General features: G+C 40.4%; 1 protein-coding gene across 1 annotated transcript in view; it reads left to right on the top strand.

The window, feature by feature from the left end:
• Positions 1 to 19,758, top strand: part of LOC145416224 (sucrase-isomaltase, intestinal-like) — a 93,810-nt gene extending 74,052 nt beyond the window's left edge. Inside the window, exons 16-18 of the mRNA XM_080285234.1 lie at positions 2,508 to 2,656; positions 3,618 to 3,750; positions 19,537 to 19,758. Of these exons, the coding sequence (XP_080141360.1) occupies positions 2,508 to 2,656; positions 3,618 to 3,750; positions 19,537 to 19,758 (504 nt within the window). The remainder of the gene's footprint in view (positions 1 to 2,507; positions 2,657 to 3,617; positions 3,751 to 19,536) is intronic.
• Positions 19,759 to 23,497: the final 3,739 nt, after the last annotated feature.

Below are 23,497 nucleotides of genomic sequence, written 5' to 3'. Positions count from 1 at the left end.
ATCTTCCTGACACATGTAGTTCATAAAATGTTGTTGATAAATGGCACAATACTTGAGATAACATGCGGATACCTTAAGCATAAAAGCTAAAAAGAGCACTCAGCGCATGCGCAATGAGCGGAATGGTAACCCAACATCTCTCTCCATGCAGACGACACCCGGGGTCAGTCAGCTGGGCTGGCCTTGTTATTATTCAGAGCCGGGAAACATATTTCGGTATAAGTGCGAGATACTACATACGGTGTTACTATGATCAGGAAATGACTACAGTGTAATGGAATGTACTCCAACGAAGTACTTGGACGAATTCACTGAATGCTGCAGCTGGATTTAAAGAAAAATGAATGAAGTATGTACCGAATATATCCAAGACGAACGCGCTCAACAACGCACGCAAGGACAAAGAAGCACTTGCACAATATATATGCAGTATTGTACAATACTGCATATATATTACATGTTATACAGAAAATAAATGAGAAAAATACGTTCGTCAGAAATATGTAGAAATATATATATGGATATTTCGAGTTGTCCACATTTTCAAATTTCTGTCCGGAAGCTACACTAGGGACGCCTGGCGGGCTAGGCCATGAACTAGAATTCGTAAAGACTCCTATAAATTCCGCTTCAGATGTAATCTCTACTGCAATCAGTTCTACTTGTGAGGGTTAATCTAGTTCTATTTCTTTGACTTGTAGATTTTTCTTTTTTAATATAATGATTCCTCCTCCTTTTATTACATTCCTGTCTTTTCCCCATACATTGTATTCCTCTAAGTTTATGGTATCATTTGATATTCCTGGGGTTAATTTTGTTTCAGTTTGGTAAATATGTGGTTCCTTTTCTCTGGTATAATCATTCATCTCTAATAATTTAGATATCATTCCATCTACATTTGAATACAACTTAATCACCTTGTTTACATACTTGTCATGACTTGGGTCTACTACCTTTCTCCTTTTTATTCCCTTCTGTTTATGTACCATTTTCGTACATGCAATCCAGTTACTTTGCTTAAAAAATTTTTATTCTTTTCTTTCTCTGATCTTTCCTCGTTTTTTTATTTTGCTTCCTCCCTCATCTTCTTAGTGTACCCTATTCCTCTTGAGTTAGGCATCTTTTTATCCATACTTTTTTAATTCCTCTTTTTCCATGAGTTTGTTGGCATTTTTTAGTATTTCCTCTACAGTGTTTGCACTCTGGAATGTTACTTTCATGGGCCTTGACTTACTTCTCTCATATATCCGAAGCCTTTTATGTTCTGCTATATTTTTCTCATAGATATCCTCTGATACTTGCTGCAGTAAGTTCATTATATTTTCCATCTCATTTTTGTCCCTTGAGATTATGTTATTTTTTTATTTCATCTTCACCTATGCTACTGATTACTATGGATTTGTTAATCTCTACAGTTTCCCTGACTAGTTTTGGGTTATTCTTTATAATGTCTTTCACATCCTTTCTTATGCTTTTTTCTTCTACCCTTGTATATAAATAATTCTTTCACCATTTCAGCATACGCAGTTTGTACCTCATCTTGATAATTTCTCACCATTTCATTTACCTGTTTTATTTTCTCTTCGGTGTTACTACTTTGGTCTATGAGGCTGCTTGCTTGCCAGATTTTCTCCGTATCATTTTGAAATCATCCATAATTCTCTCATGGTTAACAACTGTACATCCCATTTCACTAGCCTTTGTTCTAAGTGACTTTACCTCAGCTGGCGGTTCATCTATTGTTGTGGCTTTTGTGTTTATTTCTTGTATTAATTCCTCATTTTTTTCCTTCTGTCTGCGTAGCTCATTCTTGAATACTTCAAAATCCATTTGAAAAGATCTTTCTAATCTGTTCACTTTTTCAGCTAATTTATCCAAAGTTTCCTTTTCAACCAGGTCTGGGTAGAAGTCATCATCCTGTTTTTTACCTTTGTCTCGTTTCTTAACACCTTCTAAAGGCATCTTTCCAAAATATGAAGCCATATTAACGGAAAGATCTCTACTTATAGTTTCTGCATCACTCTGTCGTCTGCTAGCCTTGATGTTGTCCAGCTGACGTAAGGAAATTCATCACATTCTTTGTCACTGATATGGTTGTTTACAAACTTTAAGCTACACTTCTTTGTTATTTCTTGTTTTTACTGTGCTGGATCATCGCCTAAATTAGCCTGATGCGAGCTTGATCCATAAACAGATACAATTTAGGTATCCTCAGAGCGGAGCTCAGACATACACGTCCGACCCGTGTGCTAGTGGAGCAGTGTGTGTGTGTGTGTGTGTGTACTTGCTGATGCTGAGACATCCTGGTATCGGAGCTCCAAGGGTGGGTGGATGAGTGAGTTCCTGAAGGGCAAGTCATATTAGTTTACGACCTTCATCCATGCAACTGAGTTATTAAATTATCACCGGAGACAGGCTTATGTTGCTGGTACTGTACTTTTTCTTTGCAATTTAATTGTTAGAGAGTACAGTATGTTAAGATCCGTAAAATCCCAAACCTGGTGCAGGGTGAGTGGTACGACCTGGTGACTGGTGCCCTGGTGGTGTCTGGTCCAGCACAGGCGACTGTATCGGCGCCCCTGGAGACACTGCCGCTGTACCTGCTGGGTGGTGCTGTACTGCCATTCCAATACCCCGCCATCAACACTCAGCAGAGGTCAGTCACACATACACACTGATATTATCTTAACCGCCTGGCGCTGGAGAGGATCACCTTCACGTAGTGGCACCGATATGACCGAGTTAATCCACTGCCCAGTTATACAGACAACCCTTTAGCCCTTGTCGCACTCGAGGAGGACGGTTACCTTCGTGGGCACATCTTCAAAATGCAGTCCGCTGGGTTCACGTTCGTTCGTTTAAAGATCTCCTGCACCTGTAGTGCAGGCCGGGCCATACATTAGCCCGGTCAGTGGGGTGTGGGCTGAATTGAAAATAGTAAGGGAGAAGACAGGGCCTGGGGACTGCCCAGTACACACACCGTGTCTTCTGGCTGGCTTTGTGTTGTGTGTGGTTCACTTTCAGATGAGCCTGGGGCAGTACTACCACTGCTGCTGCTACTAAACTGCCTGAAACCCATTATAACATTATTTTAATCACAAGAACCTAGTACAATAACTTTTCATATCTCCGAAACTGTTTTTTTTTTTACTTTACCAACCGCCTACATCACAAAAACGTGTCATACCAATTTTTAACTCCGATATATCCGACAAATACAAATTGTAACTGACGGAATACCATTCGAGAACTATTTCTTCTTCTTTTTTCAAACTCCTCACTTGCCGAAATCAATGGTAAGTACATTTTCAACAGCAAATGCCAGTTGAAAGTCATTTTTTTTTTTTTACTCTGTCCATTTTTTTTTTTTTCTTATTGAAGAGGCCCATTGTAAAACTTTATTTATATTGCGGAAGCCCATAGCAACACATTTTTTTTTTTTAGTGGTGCAACCCATAACAAGATTATTTTCTAATGCAAAGACCCATTGCAAGCCTTTTGATTAATGCGGAACCCTATATCATGACAACTAAATGCCGAAGCCCATAACACGATTTTTTTTTTTTTTTTTTTTTACTGTAGAAGCCCATTACATTACTATTTTTTCCCCACCTCAGCCGCACCAACCCACTGGGCCTGACAGTGGCCCTAGACAGCAACGGTACGGCCACAGGGATGCTGTTCTGGGACGACGGTGAGGGAAATCTAGTGGACGGTGACATTCACATCAGCCACTATGTCTTCACTCAGGTACTGGCATTTCAGTAGTCTCACTACACTTCATCACGAGCACGTCAATTTGTTATTCTATCAATCTACAGCCAGACGCCTTAGCCCTGGAAGGTAGTTACCACAATCAAGTCACCTCCCTATCACCCTGTTCTCCACTAACAGGCTACCCTCCCTCCAGCTTACACCACCCTCATTCATATGCCTCTTTATCCCATCCCATCACCTCATCTTCTGCTCTCCTTCCCCTCCTCCCCTCCACGTCACACATACACAACCTCCTGTTAAATCTCAGTCTTCATTTTCTCATTCCTTCCCGAGGAAGTAGGTAACGTTTTATGTTGCTGTTGCTACACGATTTACTTAACCATAGAAGAGGTAGGGAGTCAGTGAGAAAGAAGTAAAGGCTTTGGGAAACATTATAAACACTGGGCGAACGAAGGTGTAAGTAACATTTATTGTTTCACTGACAATAATATAGCGCCTGTGACTGAAACAATGTTTGTAACGCATTCCACTTCAATTAATGACGAAGAACAAAAGTCCAGCTTCATTTTTAGTCAACTGTTGCAATAATTATGTTTAAGAAAGGGAGGTTTACCTTCCCTTTCACGATCTCACATTTAATAATATGCTTAGAAGACTTCAGCTTCGTCTTGGAGAGGGAAGCCTTCAGGTAGTGGCTCCGATATGACTGAATGGCTTCGCTTCGTGATAACAAACGTCCCTTAATCCTCCTCTGTCCGGTCAAAGGAAGATGGTAGACTGCAGAGGGGTAACTTCAGTTCGCAGTCTGCTGAGGTCACGTTCAGCTTATTCGGATGAGCACGGGATTACCACTGCTACTACTACTATTACACCCTAGTTAGAAGTGCTGTATGCGGTGACCTCTTCATACGTAAAAGTCGTACTTCACACAGCGGCGAATAAGGCCATTTACAGAGCAACTGACCAGGGATAAAAAAAAAAAAAATCACTTGTGACTAGAATCGTTTGCCAACATTTTATGGCCATTCAAGCGATCTACAGTGAAGTACTTTTCGCCAGCCGTATTATCATATCCTCTGAAGCCTTTGTATACTTAAAACAAATCCCTTCGTAATCTGTGCTTAGTTATAGTAAACAGATTCAGCTCTTCTAACGTTTCTCGTGTTGTTTAGTTCTCAGTCGCCAGTAGATAATTTCTGTCACCTTTCGCTGCACTCTCTCTCTCTCTGTCTTAATTGTTTTAAGGTGATAGAACTAGACACAACCCCCTAAGAGTGGGCGTACTAGGAACTTATACAAGATGAGGATTCTATTTTCTTATTTGTATTCGAATGCTCTACCTGTTAATTCGACAAATTTCATGGCTATCTTAACAACCTCCGTACAATGCTTGCCTGGTTTTAGATAATTTGTAATTATAATTCCTAAATCTTTTCTGTTATCGATATACATTATCAAGTTAAATATTCTTCTTTGTGAAAATGGCTTTTTCGATTTTACTGCCAGTGTTTAGCACCTTGAATGAGAGACTTTCAGAGTGCTGAGTCATTCCCAACTCGGTCCTAAACCAATTCTTTGCTGGTTACCATGACTGTACTAGTCGTGGAGTATTTTTACTTCATTGTCAAACTGTGAGATATTGTAAGGACATGTACCATTGCTATTACTAAAATATTACTTAGAAAGGTCATAACCAATAGGAATTATCTCTTAACTTTGCATTATTCTAGGATTTATGATCATAGACTCGCGACCCACATGTCAGTCCTTCACAGCTTCGCCTTGCATACATTCTATTCGGTTTATTGGACATTGTAGCCAATCTCTTATGTTTTAAGGCCTGCCTGTTATTTATCATTAACACCAGTCTTTGTACTGAAAGTCCTTGTATTATTATCTGAAATTTAATAATTTAATAATAATAAGAGTGGAAAGGTTACAAGAGGATGAGAAAAAGGCAGAGTATAAGAGAGAAGTGGAGGAACGATTGGGCAAATATGAATTGGAGCAGATGGGAGACGTGGAAGGTGTGTGTAGGATATTTACAGAAGAAATATGTGCAGCATGTGATGTGTGTGGAAGGAAGAGAAGACGGAGGGAGGTGCAAGGAACAGCGTGGTGAACTGAAGAGGTGAGACAGGCTGTGGCACAAAAGAAGAAAGCATACAATGAATGGATGAGAAATAGGGGCGTGGAAGAAGTTGAGAGGCGGAAGAGAGAGTTATATGTAGAAAGAAAGAGAGAGGTGAAAAGATTAGTAAGAGAGAGTAAGAAGAGAGTGGATGAGGAATTTGGAAGGAATTTGAGTGTAAAGTGGAGGGACTGTAAGAAAATGTTCTGGAAAGAGGTGAAAAGAGTAAGACAGGGTGGAAGTGAAGTTAGCAGGGGAGTGAAAGATAAAAATGGTAGATTACTATAGGAGAAGGGAGAAAAAGTGAGCAGATGGAGAGAACAGTTTAAGGAATTGTTGAACATAGAGGATGGAAGTAATGCGAGTATAAGTGGCTGGGGAATGACTGGGAGAAGGAGGAAGGTGAGAAGACAGGAAGAAATCAGTAGGACAGAAGTTGTGGAAGCAATGAAGAAAGTTAAATTGGGGAAAGCCCCAGGAATTGATGGAGTGTGTGGTGAAATGCTGAAGTATGAGGGAGAGATAGTAGTAGAATGGATGTGGAAGATGTGCAGATTGGCCTGGGAGGAAGGTAGAGTCCCGGAGGATTGGAAGTCAGGTATAATTATTCCCTTGTACAAGGGAAAAGGGGAAAAAGGAGTGTGTGGTAAACATAGGGGCATTTGTCTTCTTAGTATAATAGGAAAAGTGTATGGTAGGATACTTATTGACAGAGTTAGAGAAAGAACAGAGAAATTAGTTGGAGAAGAACAGGGAGGCTTTAGGAAGGGAAGAGGTTGTGTAGATCAGATATTCATTCTTAGATCTTTAGTGGAAAAGTTTCTAGAGAAGGGAAAGAAGTTATATGTGGCTTTCATGGATTTGGAGAAAGCATTTGACAGGGTGGATAGACAAGGATTGTGGAAAGTGTTAAGAATATATGGAGTAGATGGGAAGTTGTTGAATGCTGTGAAGAGTATGTACGATGGTGCGAAGGCTGCAGTGCGTGTGGATGGTGAACTAAGTGAATCTTTCTCTTTGAAAGTTGGGTTGAAACAGGGATGTGTCATGTCTTCATGGTTGTTCAATCTGTACAGCTCCGGACAGATGAAACGGCTACACCCCATCCACCAGCGACTTGGTTTGGGTCTCAGTGGTTCTGGTAACAGTTGCAGGTGGAGGGAGGGGGATGTGGGAGGGTGAGGAGGGGAGAAATGTGGGCGGAGTTATATAGGGGGTAGTGTGGGAGGGTGAAGAAGCAGCACAGTCTGGCTGGTGGGAGGGGGAGACGAATGGTTGGGTAGCGGAGACGAGAGTCTGCTGGAGGGTAAGACAGGTGAGTGTGATTAGATGAAAAGAAATTACAAAAAATTAAGTATTATAATATCTGCTGCATATATTGCATTTTATCTACTAAATAAAAACACTGTCTATTATTCACCACCGTATTTGGGTATCCTACTCATTATTATTATCCTTTGGATATTAGGCAATAAATAAAGATATTGGACGGTCTTTCGGACCCGAACCAATTTTTTCATAACTTTTTTCTTCAGCTATTTCCGTATTCCTATTATCACTCGTGCTTGAAGTCCCCCTTTTTATCACTTTCTCCTACGCCCTACATTTTTTTTTTTGTCATAAGGCAGTTTAACTTTCTCTTTAAATAACCATAATTGTCAACAAATATTCCTTTCATTAATCTATTTAATTACCTGTTTTCTTTCAATATGCATTTGTCTAATAATGGGTGTTACACCTTAATTGGCGCCGCTATTTGACGTTCTGAATAAATTTGGTCTAAATTTGCGCATATATTGCAGTCTCTCTCAAGTAGGCTGGCAACCTCACACATCCTCCCCCCTGCTTTCTCCTTCTCTCGCTACCCGTTCCCTCCTTTCCTTTTGTAGTACTGTTTATCTATTCTTTCTCATATTTTTAACCTCATTCCTTCTTACAAACTTTTAGTGCCATAGGAATTTCTCCCTTATCACCTACAGTCCTACTACATGAAAGTGGAAAAAACTGCCATCGGGAAAAGAATAACTGGAAATTTATGGCGAAGGTTACGATATTAGTTATTTAGAATGAAAGTGTTGGCAGATACGCATTCTTGACGTGATTATCACAGCCACAGCATTTCGCCTTCATAAAACAGAAGGACTATAGGTTTCATGCATTACCTCCTTACGTCCAGCATTACTGTGCAGAACGCCATGTATAACACATTAAGGACCACAAGGACAGTACTGGTAGTCATCGTGATTCTCATGAATCTCTCCATAGGCTATTGAAAACAGTGCTTTATGCTCAACTTCAGAATTATGTTCTCATCATGGCAATGATAGGCAAACATAATAAAAACAATATATACAACCAAATTATCATTTATTATACAACAAAGCTCACACTGCCTCCGTGCTGCAGTCTCAAGGGTGTAACCAGCTCACACAATCACATGTAACCTGAAGAAATGAAATACATGATCCTATATATATATATATATATATATATATATATATCTATATATATATATATATATATATATCCATGAACAACACTGTTTGATCTAAAATTTATTGTGTTGGGTAAAGCAGAGGACACTAACTAGCATGGCAACCTACCACACGGAAACCACCATGTTGCACTACACGCCACAGAAACCGATGCACAGACCATGATATCAGCGAAAAGACTATGAGAAGAGTATTGCACGAGGCAGGGTTGCATCACAGGACCCTAGCAAACGTTATGTTGACAAGCCAGAGGATTTTTGGAAGTGTGTCACTGAAGGCGCAACTGCTGGAGAAGGAATAATACTCGGTGAGTATTATTTCTGAGGTTTTCGCTTGTATAAACTAAACTATTCAGTCATACATGACCATAAAAATATATTAATAATTACTGCAGGGGGACAACCAGTTTCGTTACAACGTCAGTCCATGCAGAGGAAATTACTTTGGGCATATAGGGTTACTCGATGTTAAGTTTCATAAGTGTAGAGCCTGTATGATTATATATATATATATATATATATATATATATATATATATATATATATATATATATATATATATGATCAGGTATTTAATTTTTTTCAGGTAGCACGGAGGCAGTGTGAGCTTTGTTGTATAATAAATGATAATTTGGTTGTATATATTGTTTTTATTATGTTTGCCTATCATTGCCATGATGAGAACATAATTCTGAAGTTGAGCATAAAGCACTGTTTTCAATAGCCTATGGAGAGATTCATGAGAATCACGATGACTACCAGTACTGTCCTTGTGGTCCTTAATGTGTTATACATGGCGTTCTGCACAGTAATGCTGGACGTAAGGAGGTAATGCATGAAACCTATAGTCCTTCTGTTTTATGAAGGCGAAATGCTGTGGCTGTGATAATCACGTCAAGAATGCGTATCTGCCAACACTTTCATTCTAAATAACTAATATCGTAACCTTCGCCATAAATTTCCAGTTATTCTTTTTCCGATGGCAGTTTTTTCCACTTTCATGTAGTAGGACTGTAGGTGATAAGGGAGAAATTCCTATGGCACTAAAAGTTTGTAAGAAGGAATGAGGTTAAAAATATGAGAAAGAATAGATAAACAGTACTACAAAAGGAAAGGAGGGAACGGGTAGCGAGAGAAGGAGAAAGCAGGGGGGAGGATGTGTGAGGTTGCCAGCCTACTTGAGAGAGACTGCAATATATGCGTAAATTTAGACCAAATTTATTCAGAACGTCAAATAGCGGCGCCAATTAAGGTGTAACACCCATTATTAGACAAATGCATATTGAAAGAAAACAGGTAATTAAATAGATTAATGAAAGGAATATTTGTTGACAATTATGGTTATTTAAAGAGAAAGTTAAACTGCCTTATGACAAAAAAAAAAATGTAGGGCGTAGGAGAAAGTGATAAAAAGGGGGACTTCAAGCACGAGTGATAATAGGAATACGGAAATAGCTGAAGAAAAAGTTATGAAAAAATTGGTTCGGGTCCGAAAGACCGTCCAATATCTTTATTTATTGCCTAATATCCAAAGGATAATAATAATGAGTAGGATACCCAAATACGGTGGTGAATAATAGACAGTGTTTTTATTTAGTAGATAAAATGCAATATATGCAGCAGATATTATAATACTTAATTTTTTGTAATTTCTTTTCATCTAATCACACTCACCTGTCTTACCCTCCAGCAGACTCTCGTCTCCGCTACCCAACCATTCGTCTCCCCCTCCCACCAGCCAGACTGTGCTGCTTCTTCACCCTCCCACACTACCCCCTATATAACTCCGCCCACATTTCTCCCCTCCTCACCCTCCCACATCCCCCCTCCCTCCACCTGCAACTGTTACCAGAACCACTGAGACCCAAACCAAGTCGCTGGTGGATGGGGTGTAGCCGTTTCATCTGTCCGGAGCTGTACATGGATGGGGTAATAAAAGAGGTACAAGGTAGGGTAGTGGATGTTGGAGTGGCCCTGGTGAGAGAGGATAGTGTTTGGAAACTCCCTGTACTGTTGTTTGCAGATGATACTGTGTTGTTGGGTGAAGACGAAGGGGAGCTGCAAGGCTTGGTGGATGAGTTTGGGAGAGTGTGTAAGAAACGGAATCTGAAGGTGAATGTAGGGAAGAGTAAAGTGATAGTCTTTGAGAGAGGTGAAGTCAGTGAATGTACAGCGAGGTTGGATGGTGAGGAATTGGAAAATGTGAGTACGTTTAAGTACTTGGGTAGTGTGATGAGTAAGGATGGAGGTTTGGAGGGTGAAGTGATTGAAAGGGTACAGCAGGGAAGAAAGGTTGCTGGTTCTTTGAAAGCAGTGATAAGAAACAGGGAAGTGAGCATGGAAGTGAAAAAGTTACTACATGACAGTATTGTGATACCAACTCTAACGTACGGAAGTGAAGCTTGGACGTTGTTGGAAGGGCACAAGTCAAGAGTGAGAGTAGTGGAAATGAGTTATTTAAAAGGAGCCTGTGGAGTCACATGGAGAGACAGGCTGATGAATGAGGATATAAAGGAGCGTTGTGGTGTGGATGTGGATGTGATAGGAAGCGTTATGAGGAACACACTGAGGTGGTTTGGCCATGTGGAGAGGATGGGGGGTGAAAGACTGACGAAGAGAGTGTATGTGAGTGAGGTGGAGGGGGGAAGAGGGAGTGGGAGGCCGAGGATGAGATGGAGGGATGGGATGGAGAGGTATATGAGAGAGGGGGGTGTGAGTTGGGAGCAGGGGAGTGAAATGGCGGGGGACAGGGCGACTTGGAGGCGATTTGTTTGTGGACACCCGAAACGGGATTGAGGCGTCTGGCAATAGACAGATAGAAAGATATATAATATTTCGCAAATTTAAGCATTTAACATATCGCCAAGACACTCACACATGCACATTAAAGGTACAGTACTGACTAGAACAGGAAGAAAGTGGACCTGGAAAAGCCCAAATGGAGAAACAAAAAATTAAATCGACTTCATTATAGCAGATAAGAATAACACGATCACAAATGTCACAGTTATCAACAAAGTAAATATAGGAAGTGATCATAGAATGGTGGGTTGCACAGCCAAATTCAGTTTCAGAAGTGAAAGAAAGAAGATGATTAAAGATAAAAAGATATGCCCAATAATAGTAAACGAAAACAAAGCAGCCTTTCAGTTGGAAATAAGGAACAGATTTCAGGCTCTAAGTAATGCTGAATGTGACACTGATGAGTTGAACGAGGGACTACCAAAAGTGCTAAGAGAATCAATAGAGGTAGTAGGAAAACCTAATACAACCAAAGCCAAGATGTTTTTTTTTTTTTTTCTTATGCGAGGAAGAAGGAACCAAAGGCCATGGCCCGCAGTAACAGTTCCCTCCAAGAGAAAAACAAAATACAATAGAGAGCCAAATTCAAGATCCGATCATTTTGAGATGCCTGGACACACTGCGTTTGAAAGACTGGAGATCATAGGCAGCAGGAAATACAGACAGATGGAGACAGTTCCAGAGCTGACCTGTTGCATAAGTGAAAGACTGGGAGTAACGGTTAACTCTTGCATTAGAGAGTTGGACAGAAAAGGGATGAGAGTTTGCTGCCAGACGGGTGCTACGCGCCCGTCGTAGAGGTGGAGGAATGCAAGCAGACAGTTCAGAGGAGCAGTGACCATTAAAGTAGCGATAGAAAAGAGATAAAGAAGCAACAGTGCGGCGAAGAGACAGAGGTTGAAGGGAGTCAGTAAGAGGAGGAGAGTTAATGAGACAAAAAGCCTTTGACTCCACCCTATTGAGAAGAGCTGTATGTGGGGAGCCTCCCCACACATGAGAGTTGTACTCCACACAGGGGCGGATAAAACCTCTGTATAGAGTCAACAATTGTGCAGGGGTAAAGAAAGAGCTGAGTTTGGCTTTAGCACACCCAATCTCTTGGAAGCAGATTTTACAAGAGATGTAATATGATCTTTCCAAGATAAGTCCTGAGTAAATGAAACCCCAAGCATGTTCAAGGATGATGCAGGATTAAGCTGAATATTATGAAACATTAATGGGTATACCTGTGGAAGATTTTGTCGGGTTGATATGTGTAAGAACTGAGTCTTAGATGCATTAAAGACAACCATATTATTTTTACCCCAGTCAGCGATACGAGCCAAGTCAGACATTAGGTGTGCCATAGCCTCATCCCTTGTTTCTTGAAGTAACTGTTGAGATGGGCGTTGCGGGAACCGAATGGAAAGGTGAAGGGTGGAGTCATCAGCGTATGAGTGGATAGGGTTAGATGTACAGCTTAGAAGATCATTGATGAATAAAAGGAAGAGAGTTGGTGATAGGACAGAGCCCTGAGGAACACCACTGTTGATAGATCTAGGAGAAGAACGATGGCCGTCTACAACAGCGGCTATAGAACGACCAGAAAGGAAGCTAGCGATGAAGGCACAGAGAGAAGGATAGAAACCGTAGGAGGGCAGTTTGGAAATTAAAGATTTATGCCAGACTCGATCGAAAGCCTTTGAGATGTCAAGTGCAATGGCAAAGCTTTCGCCAAAGTCCCGAAAGGAGGATGACCAGGAGTCTGAAAGGTAGGTGAGAAGATCGCCAGTGGAGCGTCCCTGACGGAACCCATACTGACGATCGGAAAGAAGGTTGTGATAGGAAAGATGCCTTAAAATTTTTCTATTAAGAATTGACTCGAAAACTTTTGAAATACAGGACGTTAAAGCAATTGGACGATAGTTGGAGGGTTGGGAGTGGTCATCCTTCTTTGGGACTGGCTGAATGAGAGCAAACTTCCAGCAAGAAGGAAAGCTACAAGTTGACAGACAAAGGCGAAAGAGTTTGCCTAGGCAGGGTGTAAGCACAGAAGCACAGTTCTTGAGAACAACAGGAGGGACCCCATCAGGCCCATATGCCTTGTTAGTACTGAGGCCAGTGATGGCAGAAAATACATCAACTGAAGAAATTTTAATGTCAGCCATGAGGAAGTCAGAGGGGAGAAGTGATGGAGGAACAGCACCGGAATCGTCTAAGGTGGAATTGGAGGAGAAAGTCTGTGCGAAGAGATCTGCTTTATCAGTAGAAGAAATAGCTACAGAACCATCAGAGTAGAAAAGAGGAGGGAAGGATGATGAGGTAAAGTTGTTAGAAAGATTTTTGGCAAGGTGCCAGAAGGAGCGGGAAGAATTCGAGTTGGAGAGTTGAGAGCATTTAGTATGGATGAAATTATTTTTAGTAGAGCGAAGAACAGACTTAGCACGATTCCGGGCAGAAACGTAAAGATGATGTGATTCAGGGGTGGGTTGGCTCCGGTACCTTTTGTAGGCCCTCTCCTTGTTGTGGACAGCATTAGAACAAGCGTGATTAAACCAAGGCTTTCTTGCGTTAGTCAAAGGATATGAGAAAGGAATGTATGCTTCCATGCCCGAGAGAATAACCTCCGTAATGCGCGAGGCACACTCAGATGGCTCCCGGCCATGGAAGCAATAATCATTCCAGGGAAAATCAAAGAAGTACTGCCTGAGGGCCTCCCAGTTCGCGGCTCCAAAATGCCACAGACGACGTTTCCCTGGAGGGTCCACAGGCCGTACCGGAGTGATAGGACAGGTTAAGGTAATAAGGTTGTGATCGGAGGAGCCCAACGGAGAGAAAAGATTAACAGAGTAAGCAGAAGGATTAGTTGTGAGGAAGAGGTCAAGTATGTTGGAGCTCTCTCCAAGGCGGTCAGGGATTCGGGTAGGATGCTGTACAAGCTGCTCTAGGTCATTAAGGATAGAAAAGATGTAGGCTTGTTCACCAGGTGGATCCGTGAAAGGAGAGGAGAGCCAAAGGTGGTGGTGAACATTGAAATCTCCCAGAATGGAGATTTCAGAGAAAGGAGAAATGGACAGAATGTGTTCCATCGTAGAAGTAAGATAGTCGAAGAATTTTTGATAGTCAGTAGAATTAGGGGATAAGTAAACAGCACAGATATATTTAGTCAGAGAATGACAGGAAAGCCGAAGCCAGAGTGTGGAGAATTCAGAAGAATCAAGTTCAGGAACACGAGAGCAAGATAAGTCGTTGCGTATGTATACACAACAGCCACCTTTGGCTTTGAAATGAGTATAGAGAAAGTAGGAGGATACAGAAAAGGGTTTGCTGTCGGTTGCCTCAGACAGCTGAGTCTCCGTCAGAAAAAGAAGGTGAGGTTTAGAGGAGGAGAGGTGGTGCTCAACAGAGCGAAAGTTAGATGAAAGGCCGCGAATGTTGCAGAAATGAAGAAGAGAGTCAGACAGTGGTTCCAGGCACCTCGAGTCGTCACCGGGAGAGGGGCAGATGGTGGGGGCATTTATGGTCCCCCCCCCCTGGGGACTCCGAGGCTTGATTAATAGACGCCATTTTTGTTGATTTTTGAAAAGGAAGTGTAGTGTGTACTGTGCATGTAGTTTGGTGAAGATAGTTAGAGAAATTTGTACTGGAGAGCATGCTGGCCTACTCTCTGTGTAACTGAGACACTGAAAAAGTTCAGCAAAGGGGGATGGTCAGGAACTAGTCCTGAGGGCTGATGAAACGGGAGCTCCAGCACTCCCTGTCATCAGCTTTCCATCCACCTCGGGAGTACTGCCCTGCTCGACTGGTGCTACAGTCTACTCCTCTGTATTCAGACAAGACACTCGAACTTATGAAAAAACGAAAGGAAATGAAAGTAAAGACAAAGAAAGACGAAACAGAACTAGCAAAATTAAATAAGCTTATCAACAAAAGACAAAGAGAAGAAAAAAGAAAGAGAAACATGGATCAGATCAAAGAAACCATCAAAAATGGAAAAAGTCTGAAACAGGTCCGAAGCAAAATGGCACTAGGAAAGCAACAAATGACATCACTGAAAGAAAAAAACGGTGAAATCATTAAATGCAGAGATAAGATGGTGAAGAGAGTTGAAGAATTTTACAAAGAACTGTATGCATCAAAGACAGTAGTACCAATAGCTAACTTTTCAGTTGACACAAGTGAAGTACCTGAGGTAACACCAGACGAAGTAAATATTTGTCTTAAAAATATGAAAAGAGGGAAGGCTCCGGGAGAAGATGGAATAGTAACAGATTTACTTTTGGATGCCGGAGTAGAAGTACAAAATAGGCTTGCTCACTTATTTACCCACTGCATAAAACAGAAGAAAATTCCCAAAACATGGTGTAATACAATAATTATTGTACTCTACAAAAAAGGTGACTCAAAAGACTTACTAACTATCGACCCATTAGCTTATTATCAGTCATTTACAAACTCTTCACTAAAGTCCTTACGAACAGAATAACAACAATTTTGGAGGAAAACCAACCTCGTGAACAGGCAGGATTCCGAAGCGGGTATTCGACCATTGATCATCTACACACAATGAATCAGCTAATTGAGAAAACTATAGAATATAATAAACCACTGTGCTCTGGTTTTGTTGACTACGAAAAGGCTTTCAATTTAGTGGAGCACATAGCAGTTATAAATTCATTGCGAGAACAAGGAGTGAATGAGAACATTGTAAACCTGCTCGAAAACATATGTAAAGAGGGAACTGCTACAGCTAAATTACATAAGGACTCAGAAAAAATTAAGATTGAGAAGGGGGTGCGTCAGGGAGATACAATTTCGCCAAAATTATTTACAGCATGCCTAGAAAGTATTTTCAGAAAGCTAACTGGGAAAACAAAGGAGTGAACATTGATGGAGAAAAGCTAAACCATTTAAGATTTGCAGATGACACTGTCCTAATCTCAGAAAGAGCAGAGGCATTGCAAGAAATGTTAAATGACCTGAACAGAGAAAGTCTGAAAGTAGGACTGAAGTTGAACCGAAGTAAAACTAAAGTAATATTTAATCCACAAACACCAAAGAGCGTTATCAGAATAAGCGATGAAATTCTTGAAGAAGTTAAGGAGTACAACTACTTGGGACAGGTACTAAAATTAACGAAAGACCATGATAGCGAAATAAAAAGACGCATTACAATTGGATGGAAAGCTTTCGGTAAACATAGAGACATCATGAAAAGTAGCTTGCCGGTTTGTATGAAACGAAAAGTATATAACGAATGTATAATTCCAGCTATGATGTATGGTTGTGAGATCTGGAAACTGACCAAATCGATGGAAAATAAATTAATTCGTTCTCAGAGAGCAATGGAAAGGTCAATGTTGGGAATATCTTTAAGGGACAGGAAAAGATCAACTTGGGTGAGAGAGCAGACTAAAGTCAAAGATATTATAGAAGTTATAAAAGAACAGAAATGGAGGTGGGCAGGCCATATAGCAAGAATAAGTGATAACCGATGGAGTAAGAGGCTGACGGACTGGACACCAAGGGAATGTAAGCGTAGCAGAAAAAAGCCAGACAGGAGGTGGAGAGATGAGATGGAGAAATTTACAGGGAAAACGTGGCAAAGATTGGCTCAGTCAAGGAGTTCGTGGAAAAGGTTGGGGGAGGCCTTTGTTCAGCAGTGGACTAGTTATGGCTGATGATGATGATGATGATGATGATGATGACTGACTAGAACAGCCCTTGCTTGTTTAACAGATAATTCCTTCAGTACGAGACCAGTGCTTGTTCCGTCCGTCCTTTGTTAATACTGTATTTGAGAATATGAAATATACTGAATGAAAGGGTTAAATGCGATAACTCAGCTGCACAGGCTGCCGAATTAATTCAAGAGCTGCTTATTAGCCGTCTTTATTGTCAATGTCCTATCTTAGCAACATCAACTAAATAATCAAGTCGCTCCCTTTATATATATATATATATATATATATATATATATATATATATATATATATATACAGTATATATATATATATATATATATATATATATATATATATATATATACAGTATATATATATATATATATATATATATATATATATATATATATATATATATATATATGTGTGTGTGTGTGTGTGTGTGTGTGTGTGTGTGTGTGTAATTGTTTTTTAAAGCATTATCTTTTTCCTATCAGTTGATGTGTAAGGGGATTAATGGTTTGCACAGTAACATGACCGGTGCACACACGCAAAAAAAATGCCTAACGACTTTTATTACTACTGTTATAACTTTGCCACTTCCGTTTGTATTACGACGAAATCACATGACCTGGACATGTTTTGATTGCATAATACCTTGTATTTAATAGATAGCTCAAGAGAAAGTTGCCACCTTAATGTTTAAAATATGAAAACTGAAGAAACAAAATGTACGTCTAGTTTAATATCGACGGTTTACATCATTTAACGTACAAGAGGATATTAATGTGTAATACAGATAGAAGTGTACCAAGTCTCCAGTACCAGTTAGAAGCATGTGTGTTCCCTCCTTCAATTTATGGAAGGGATGGTTAAATAAATCATAAAGCATGTATCAGATGAAGATCAGGTAAGACTATTTGAGCCTCTTAATGAGAAAGTGATGTCAGGAGCCTAACTCTGAGTCTGACGATACGACTAGCTTTATTCTTGTTGCCAGATGACTTTACTATTTAGAACGCTGTCATACTGAAGGGGGTTAGTGAAGGCTGTATCACCATCCAGTTCAGTCTCCCCTGAGGTGAACAGAATCGTCGGAATAAATAATAAAATTTACGTCCTCGGGGTAAAGGAAGTCTATCTATCTATTTAATGCCAGACGCCTTAATCCCATACGGGGTGTCCACAAACAAATTGCCTCCAAGCCACCCTGTCCCCCGCCTTTTCACTGCCCTGCTCCCAGCTCACACCCCCCTCTTTCATATACCTCTCCACTCCATCCCTCCATCCCATCCATGGCCTCCCCCTCCCTCTCTCCCCCTCCACCTCTCTCAAATACACTCTCCTCGTCAGTCTATCACTCTCCATCCTCTCCACATGGCCAAACCACCTCAATGTGTTTCTCCTAACTGTAGTTTAATAAAGCTCATTAAGCAAAATCAAACAAGTGCTGGACTTCAAAACCTTGTTTAATGGTCACAGACACAGTGTAGAGACTACACTCAGGCCACAGTGGTCTACTAAATGAACCGTAGGCACCTCCACCTCCACCGAGAGCTAGTGAAAAGTGAGCTATGTTTTATCCCGTCTTGGGTACGGTCGCTTATGACGTGCGAAAACAAATGTCAGGTGGTGGTATTTGGCAAATATTAAATTTCAGAAAACTAAGGCAATGACTGGCTTCAAGAAAGAACTATTCTTACCCAGAAAGACGATACGAACGTTGATATGAAAGCCAACTCCACTGAGTTCATGAGTAATATAACGAAATGACTATGTGTAGGAGATTGCCAGATTGAAGACCAATGTACGCATATGCATAATAGCCAGTCAAAAGTATTCATTCATGAGTGTGATTTTTTTTTTTTACCAACGTGTATTTTAGTGATTCTGATGGTCCACACTTTTGCTAATTCCAGTAAATTTACCCAGACATATAGAATAGACACAATCGTTATGTTACTTTTTCAGGCCTAAAACCGAGTTAGGCTCGCCAACTAGGTAGCAGACGACACTCTGAAACACCCTCATTTACTACTGTTGAGATCCATCTGCCATGTTTGGACCCAATTAAACATTGAGACTTCTCTAAGTTGCCGGCCTCTGTAAAGGCATGGCTGCTCTGATACCAATTTTAGTATCATCAGTTTGGAAATTTTTACAAAATACTCTCTTCAGTATCATTTATATATATAATATGTAGATAGATAGATAGATAGATAGATATAGATATAGATATAGATATAGATAGATAGATGGATAGATAGATAGATAGATAATATATATATATATATATATATATATATATATATATATATATATATATATAAAAAAATAAATGTAACCCAGCACTGAACCCTGTGAAACTCCGCCAGTATCATATTTGCAGTCTGATTCTTTTCCATTCATTACGACTCATTGTTTACGTCCTGTAAATCAATAATCGATTCACCCAAGCACACTGCCTCTGAACCCAGGGACCCTCATTTACTAAAGGAATCTTCTGGGGTGAATTCTATCAAACTTTGTTTGAAATTCGAGGTAGGCAGTGTCAGCGGATACGGTATGGTTTAATCTTGTTCATTCAGTATATCGTTGAATAAATCCACGAGATTCGTGATGCAAAAATGATTATTCCAAATGCCATGCTGTGAATCTTTTAGATTATGTTTTCCTAAGTATTTGACAAACTTGTCTGACAGTAGCCTGAGAATTTTAATATCTTGCAGATGGAATTAAAAGGAAGTGTGTTGGAGACATGCAGTGCTGCAGGAAGCCTGGCACTGGAGCGGGTGGAGGTGTTGGGGATGTGGCAGGAGCCCAAGGATGTCATAATCAATGAGGTATCTCAGCCTACCCACCTGTGGACCTACAACCAGAACACAACCCTTCTGTCTATCACTACAAACCTGCCAGTTGGGAGTGACTTCAATATAGTTATCAACATTTAAGATACAATGACAGCTTTATATTTCAACAAGCCCCCTCAGCCCACCCACCTATGGACGTACACCCAGGACACATCTTCTCACTGTTAAAACACGTGTCCATTAAAAGCGACTTTACTGAAGTCATCAGCTCTTAATATACGCTGTCAGTTTAATTTTTCAGTGAGATTCCTTTGGCTAGCAACCTGTGGATCTACTAACAAGACATAGCTTTACTCAGCTGCCCATTGGAAGCCACTTTGCTACACTTACCTGTGCTTAAATCTTTGAACCCTGGGACTTATTTCTCATTGCATTCTTAACGTCTCATGACAGTTTCGAACAGGAGGGGTTAGATATAGACTTAATGAACCTCTTCAGTACTACAGGCCTTTTCCTAAGCCAAGTAAAATCATCTGGCAGCAGTAAGAATGAATTACTAAATATACTTCATTGGTATTCAAGCCTTTAATATCCAGTTCCATTAATATAACATACTTGCTGCCGCCACATGATTTTATTCAGTTGAATGCGAGTCGCAGGAGACTGGAAGTGGTAATACTGTCGCCACTAGCCCTTTCGTGTTCGAGACAGCTCTTGTGCCATACTATTTTACTCAGCATTGATGACACTTCGAGATTCAGAGGAATTAACTTTCTGCCTTCTAAGGGTGTGGTGTGGAGTGGTTTGAGAGGGCTATTTAGTGTGGTGTGGTGTGGAGTGGTTTGAGAGGGCGATTTAGTGTGTCGTGGTGTGGAGTGGTTTTGAGTGGGCGATTTAGTGTGGTGTGGTGTGGAGTGGTTTGAGAGGGCGATTTAGTGTGGTGTGGTGTGGAGTGGTTTCAGAGGGCGATTTAGTGTGGTGTGGTGTGGGGTGGTTTGAGAGGGCAATTTAGTGTGGCGTGGTGTGGAGTGGTTTTGAGTGGGCGATTTAGTGTGGTGTGGTGTGGAGTAGTTTGAGAGGGCGATTTAGTGTGGAGTAGTTTGAGAGGGCGATTTAGTGTGGTGTGGTGTGGAGTGGTTTGAGAGGGCGATTTAGTGTGGTGTGGTGTGGAGTGGTTTGAGAGGGCGATTTAGTGTGGTGTGGTGTGGAGTGGTTTGAGAGGGAGATTTAGTGTGGCGTGGTGTGAGAGTACTGTTAGTGAAAATTTGTACTAAACCTCTGAAATTGAATATTGTACAGGTGTATCCTTCGACAACAGAATATGATGAAGATGAAATGGATTTGTTATATCAAGATGTTGAAAAGGCAGTAGCACAATGTAAGGAACATGAGATTAAAGTTGTAATGGGAGATATGAATGCAAAGGTTGGAAGAGAAAGATATGGGGACATGACGGGAATGTTTGGATTAGGTGACGTGAATGAAAGAGGAGAAAGGTGGAGAGAATGGTGTAATTTGCAGAACTTGGTGTTAATGAATACATGGTTCAGACATCATCCTAGAAACCTTTGGACGTAGAGAAGTCCTGGCAATATCTACAAAACCAGTTAGACTATACTACAGTAAGTAAAAGGCTTAGGAATTCAGTTACAAATGTTAAGACCTACCCGGGAGCAGATTGTGGTATTGGATGTGATCATGTTCCTGTGGTAGCAACCTTTAAAGCTAAACTCTAGAAAATCAGAAAAAAAATAAGGAGCACAAGAAGAGAGTGGAATTATTTTGGAATAGAGGAGAGAAGAAATTAGTTTCAACTCGAGTTGAGAAATAAGTATGATATACGGTACTAAGCGAAGAAGAGCTGAATGAAGGTGGGATTGAACAGGAGTGGAAGCACTTGCAGACAGTTATTTTGCAGGCAGTGGAGGAAACCTTACCGGAAAAGGAACAGGAAGGAAGACAACAGTGGATTACTGATGACATTTTAGCAATGATGGAGGAAAGAAGAAGAGAAAAACAGAGTGAAAATAGATATAATCAACTGGATGTTGAAATAAAAGGAAAATGCAAAGAGAAGAAAGAGGAATGGTTGAATGAAAAATGCCAACAAGTGGAAATATTACAGAGAACTAACACTAGAAAGATGTATAAAGTTATTGAAGAGATAAGTGGAAGAAAAAGAAATGCTAGAAGTTCAGTAATAAAAGATAAAAATGGAAACATTTTAATGGATAAACAAGAAGTATTAAAGAGATGAGAGGAATATATTCATGAGCTTTATGATGTTGCAAGAGGAGTCAAACCCGAGACTGACGGTGAAATGAGCGGACCAGTCATTTTAAAAGAGGAAATTCAGAAAGCTATGAGAAATATGGGTAAGAATAAAGCAGAGGAAGAGGATGGAGTGGTGGTTGAGATGATGGAGGCAGCCGGAGAATTTGGATTAGAAAAAATAACCACTTTGGCAAACAAAATATACGATGCTGGATACATCCCAGAATCTATGAGAGAAAGTGTCTTTGTGGCCATACCAAAGAAAAATGGCGCACTGGAATGTGATAAGCATAGAACTGTAAGTGTGATGAGTCAAATGGGGAAAGTATTGTTAAGAGTGATAGCGGAAAGAATAAGACGAAACATAAATAGCTGTGGCAAAGGAGTAGTATGGATTTCGAAGGAGCAAAGGCACTAGAAATGCTATTTTTGCATTGCGAATTTTAATTGAAAGATCTCTGGAAGTACAGAAGGATTTATACCTGTGTATTGTGGATTTTGAAACGGCCTTTGACACTGTGAGGTATGAAAAGATGGTGAGAATGTTGCGAATGGTTGGGGTAGATAATAAGGATATAAGAATCATTGTAAACCTGTACTGGAATAAAAAAAAAAAAAGCTGCTGTTAGAGTCGAAGAGGAGAAGACGGAGTGGGTGACTATAAACAGAGGAGTACGACAGGGATGTGTTCTGTCGCCAGACTTGTTTTCTTTATACGGACAAGTTGTAATGGACGAACTGAAGGAATTGGAAAGGGTCAAGGTTGGTGGTAAGAACATTAATAATCTGAGGTATGCTGATGACACGGTACAGGTAGCGGATTCGGAAGAGAAGCTGCAAGAACTGGTGGATAGATTAGTGGAAGCATGTCAACAGAAAGGGATGAAGATTAACATTAGGAAAACAAAGGCAATGGTACTAACAAAACGGAGAGAAGCGATAAATATCCGACTTAATATCCACGGAAGCTACATAGAGCAGGTAAGAAGTTTCGAATTCTTGGGTGCTGTTATATCAGATGACGGAGGAAGTGAGAAGGAAATTGTAAGAAGAATTGGTATTGATTAAGGAGCTTTCGGACGAATGAGAAAAATTTTAACTAACATAACTATGGATATGAGTACACGAATAAAAGTGTTGAAATGTTTTGTCTGGTCAACGCTATTATACGGGTGCGAAACGTGGACAATAAAGAAGAAAATGAGAGATTACTAGCAACTGAGGCATGGTTTTTGAGAAGAATGATGCGAATATCATGGATAGAAAAAGTAACAAATGAAGAAGTTCTGAGAAGGGCAGGAGTGGAAAGAGAAATGATGAAGACTATAAGGAAAAGACAGATGGAATTTTTGGGACATGTTATAAGAGTAAAAGAACTTGAAAATGACTGTTTACTTGGAAGAATAGAGGGAAGAAGAGCAAGAGGAAGACAACGATTAAAGTATATGGATTGTATAAGAAGCGATTTACAAGAAAGAATCAGCAATGTGGAGTTAATCAGGATAGCTGAGGATAGAGGAAGATGGCGCTCCATGGCCGCTAACGTCACATGACCGGCACTTGGGTAAAGGTAATGGTAAAGGTGTGAGAGGGCGGTGTGGTGTAG

The sequence above is a fragment of the Coenobita brevimanus genome, chromosome 105, assembly GCF_032717465.1.
Source record: "Coenobita brevimanus isolate Jiangsu-jjx chromosome 105, ASM3271746v2, whole genome shotgun sequence".
Classification (NCBI taxonomy): Eukaryota; Metazoa; Arthropoda; class Malacostraca; order Decapoda; family Coenobitidae; genus Coenobita; species Coenobita brevimanus.
This window is presented reverse-complemented; position numbering and strand designations above follow the sequence as displayed.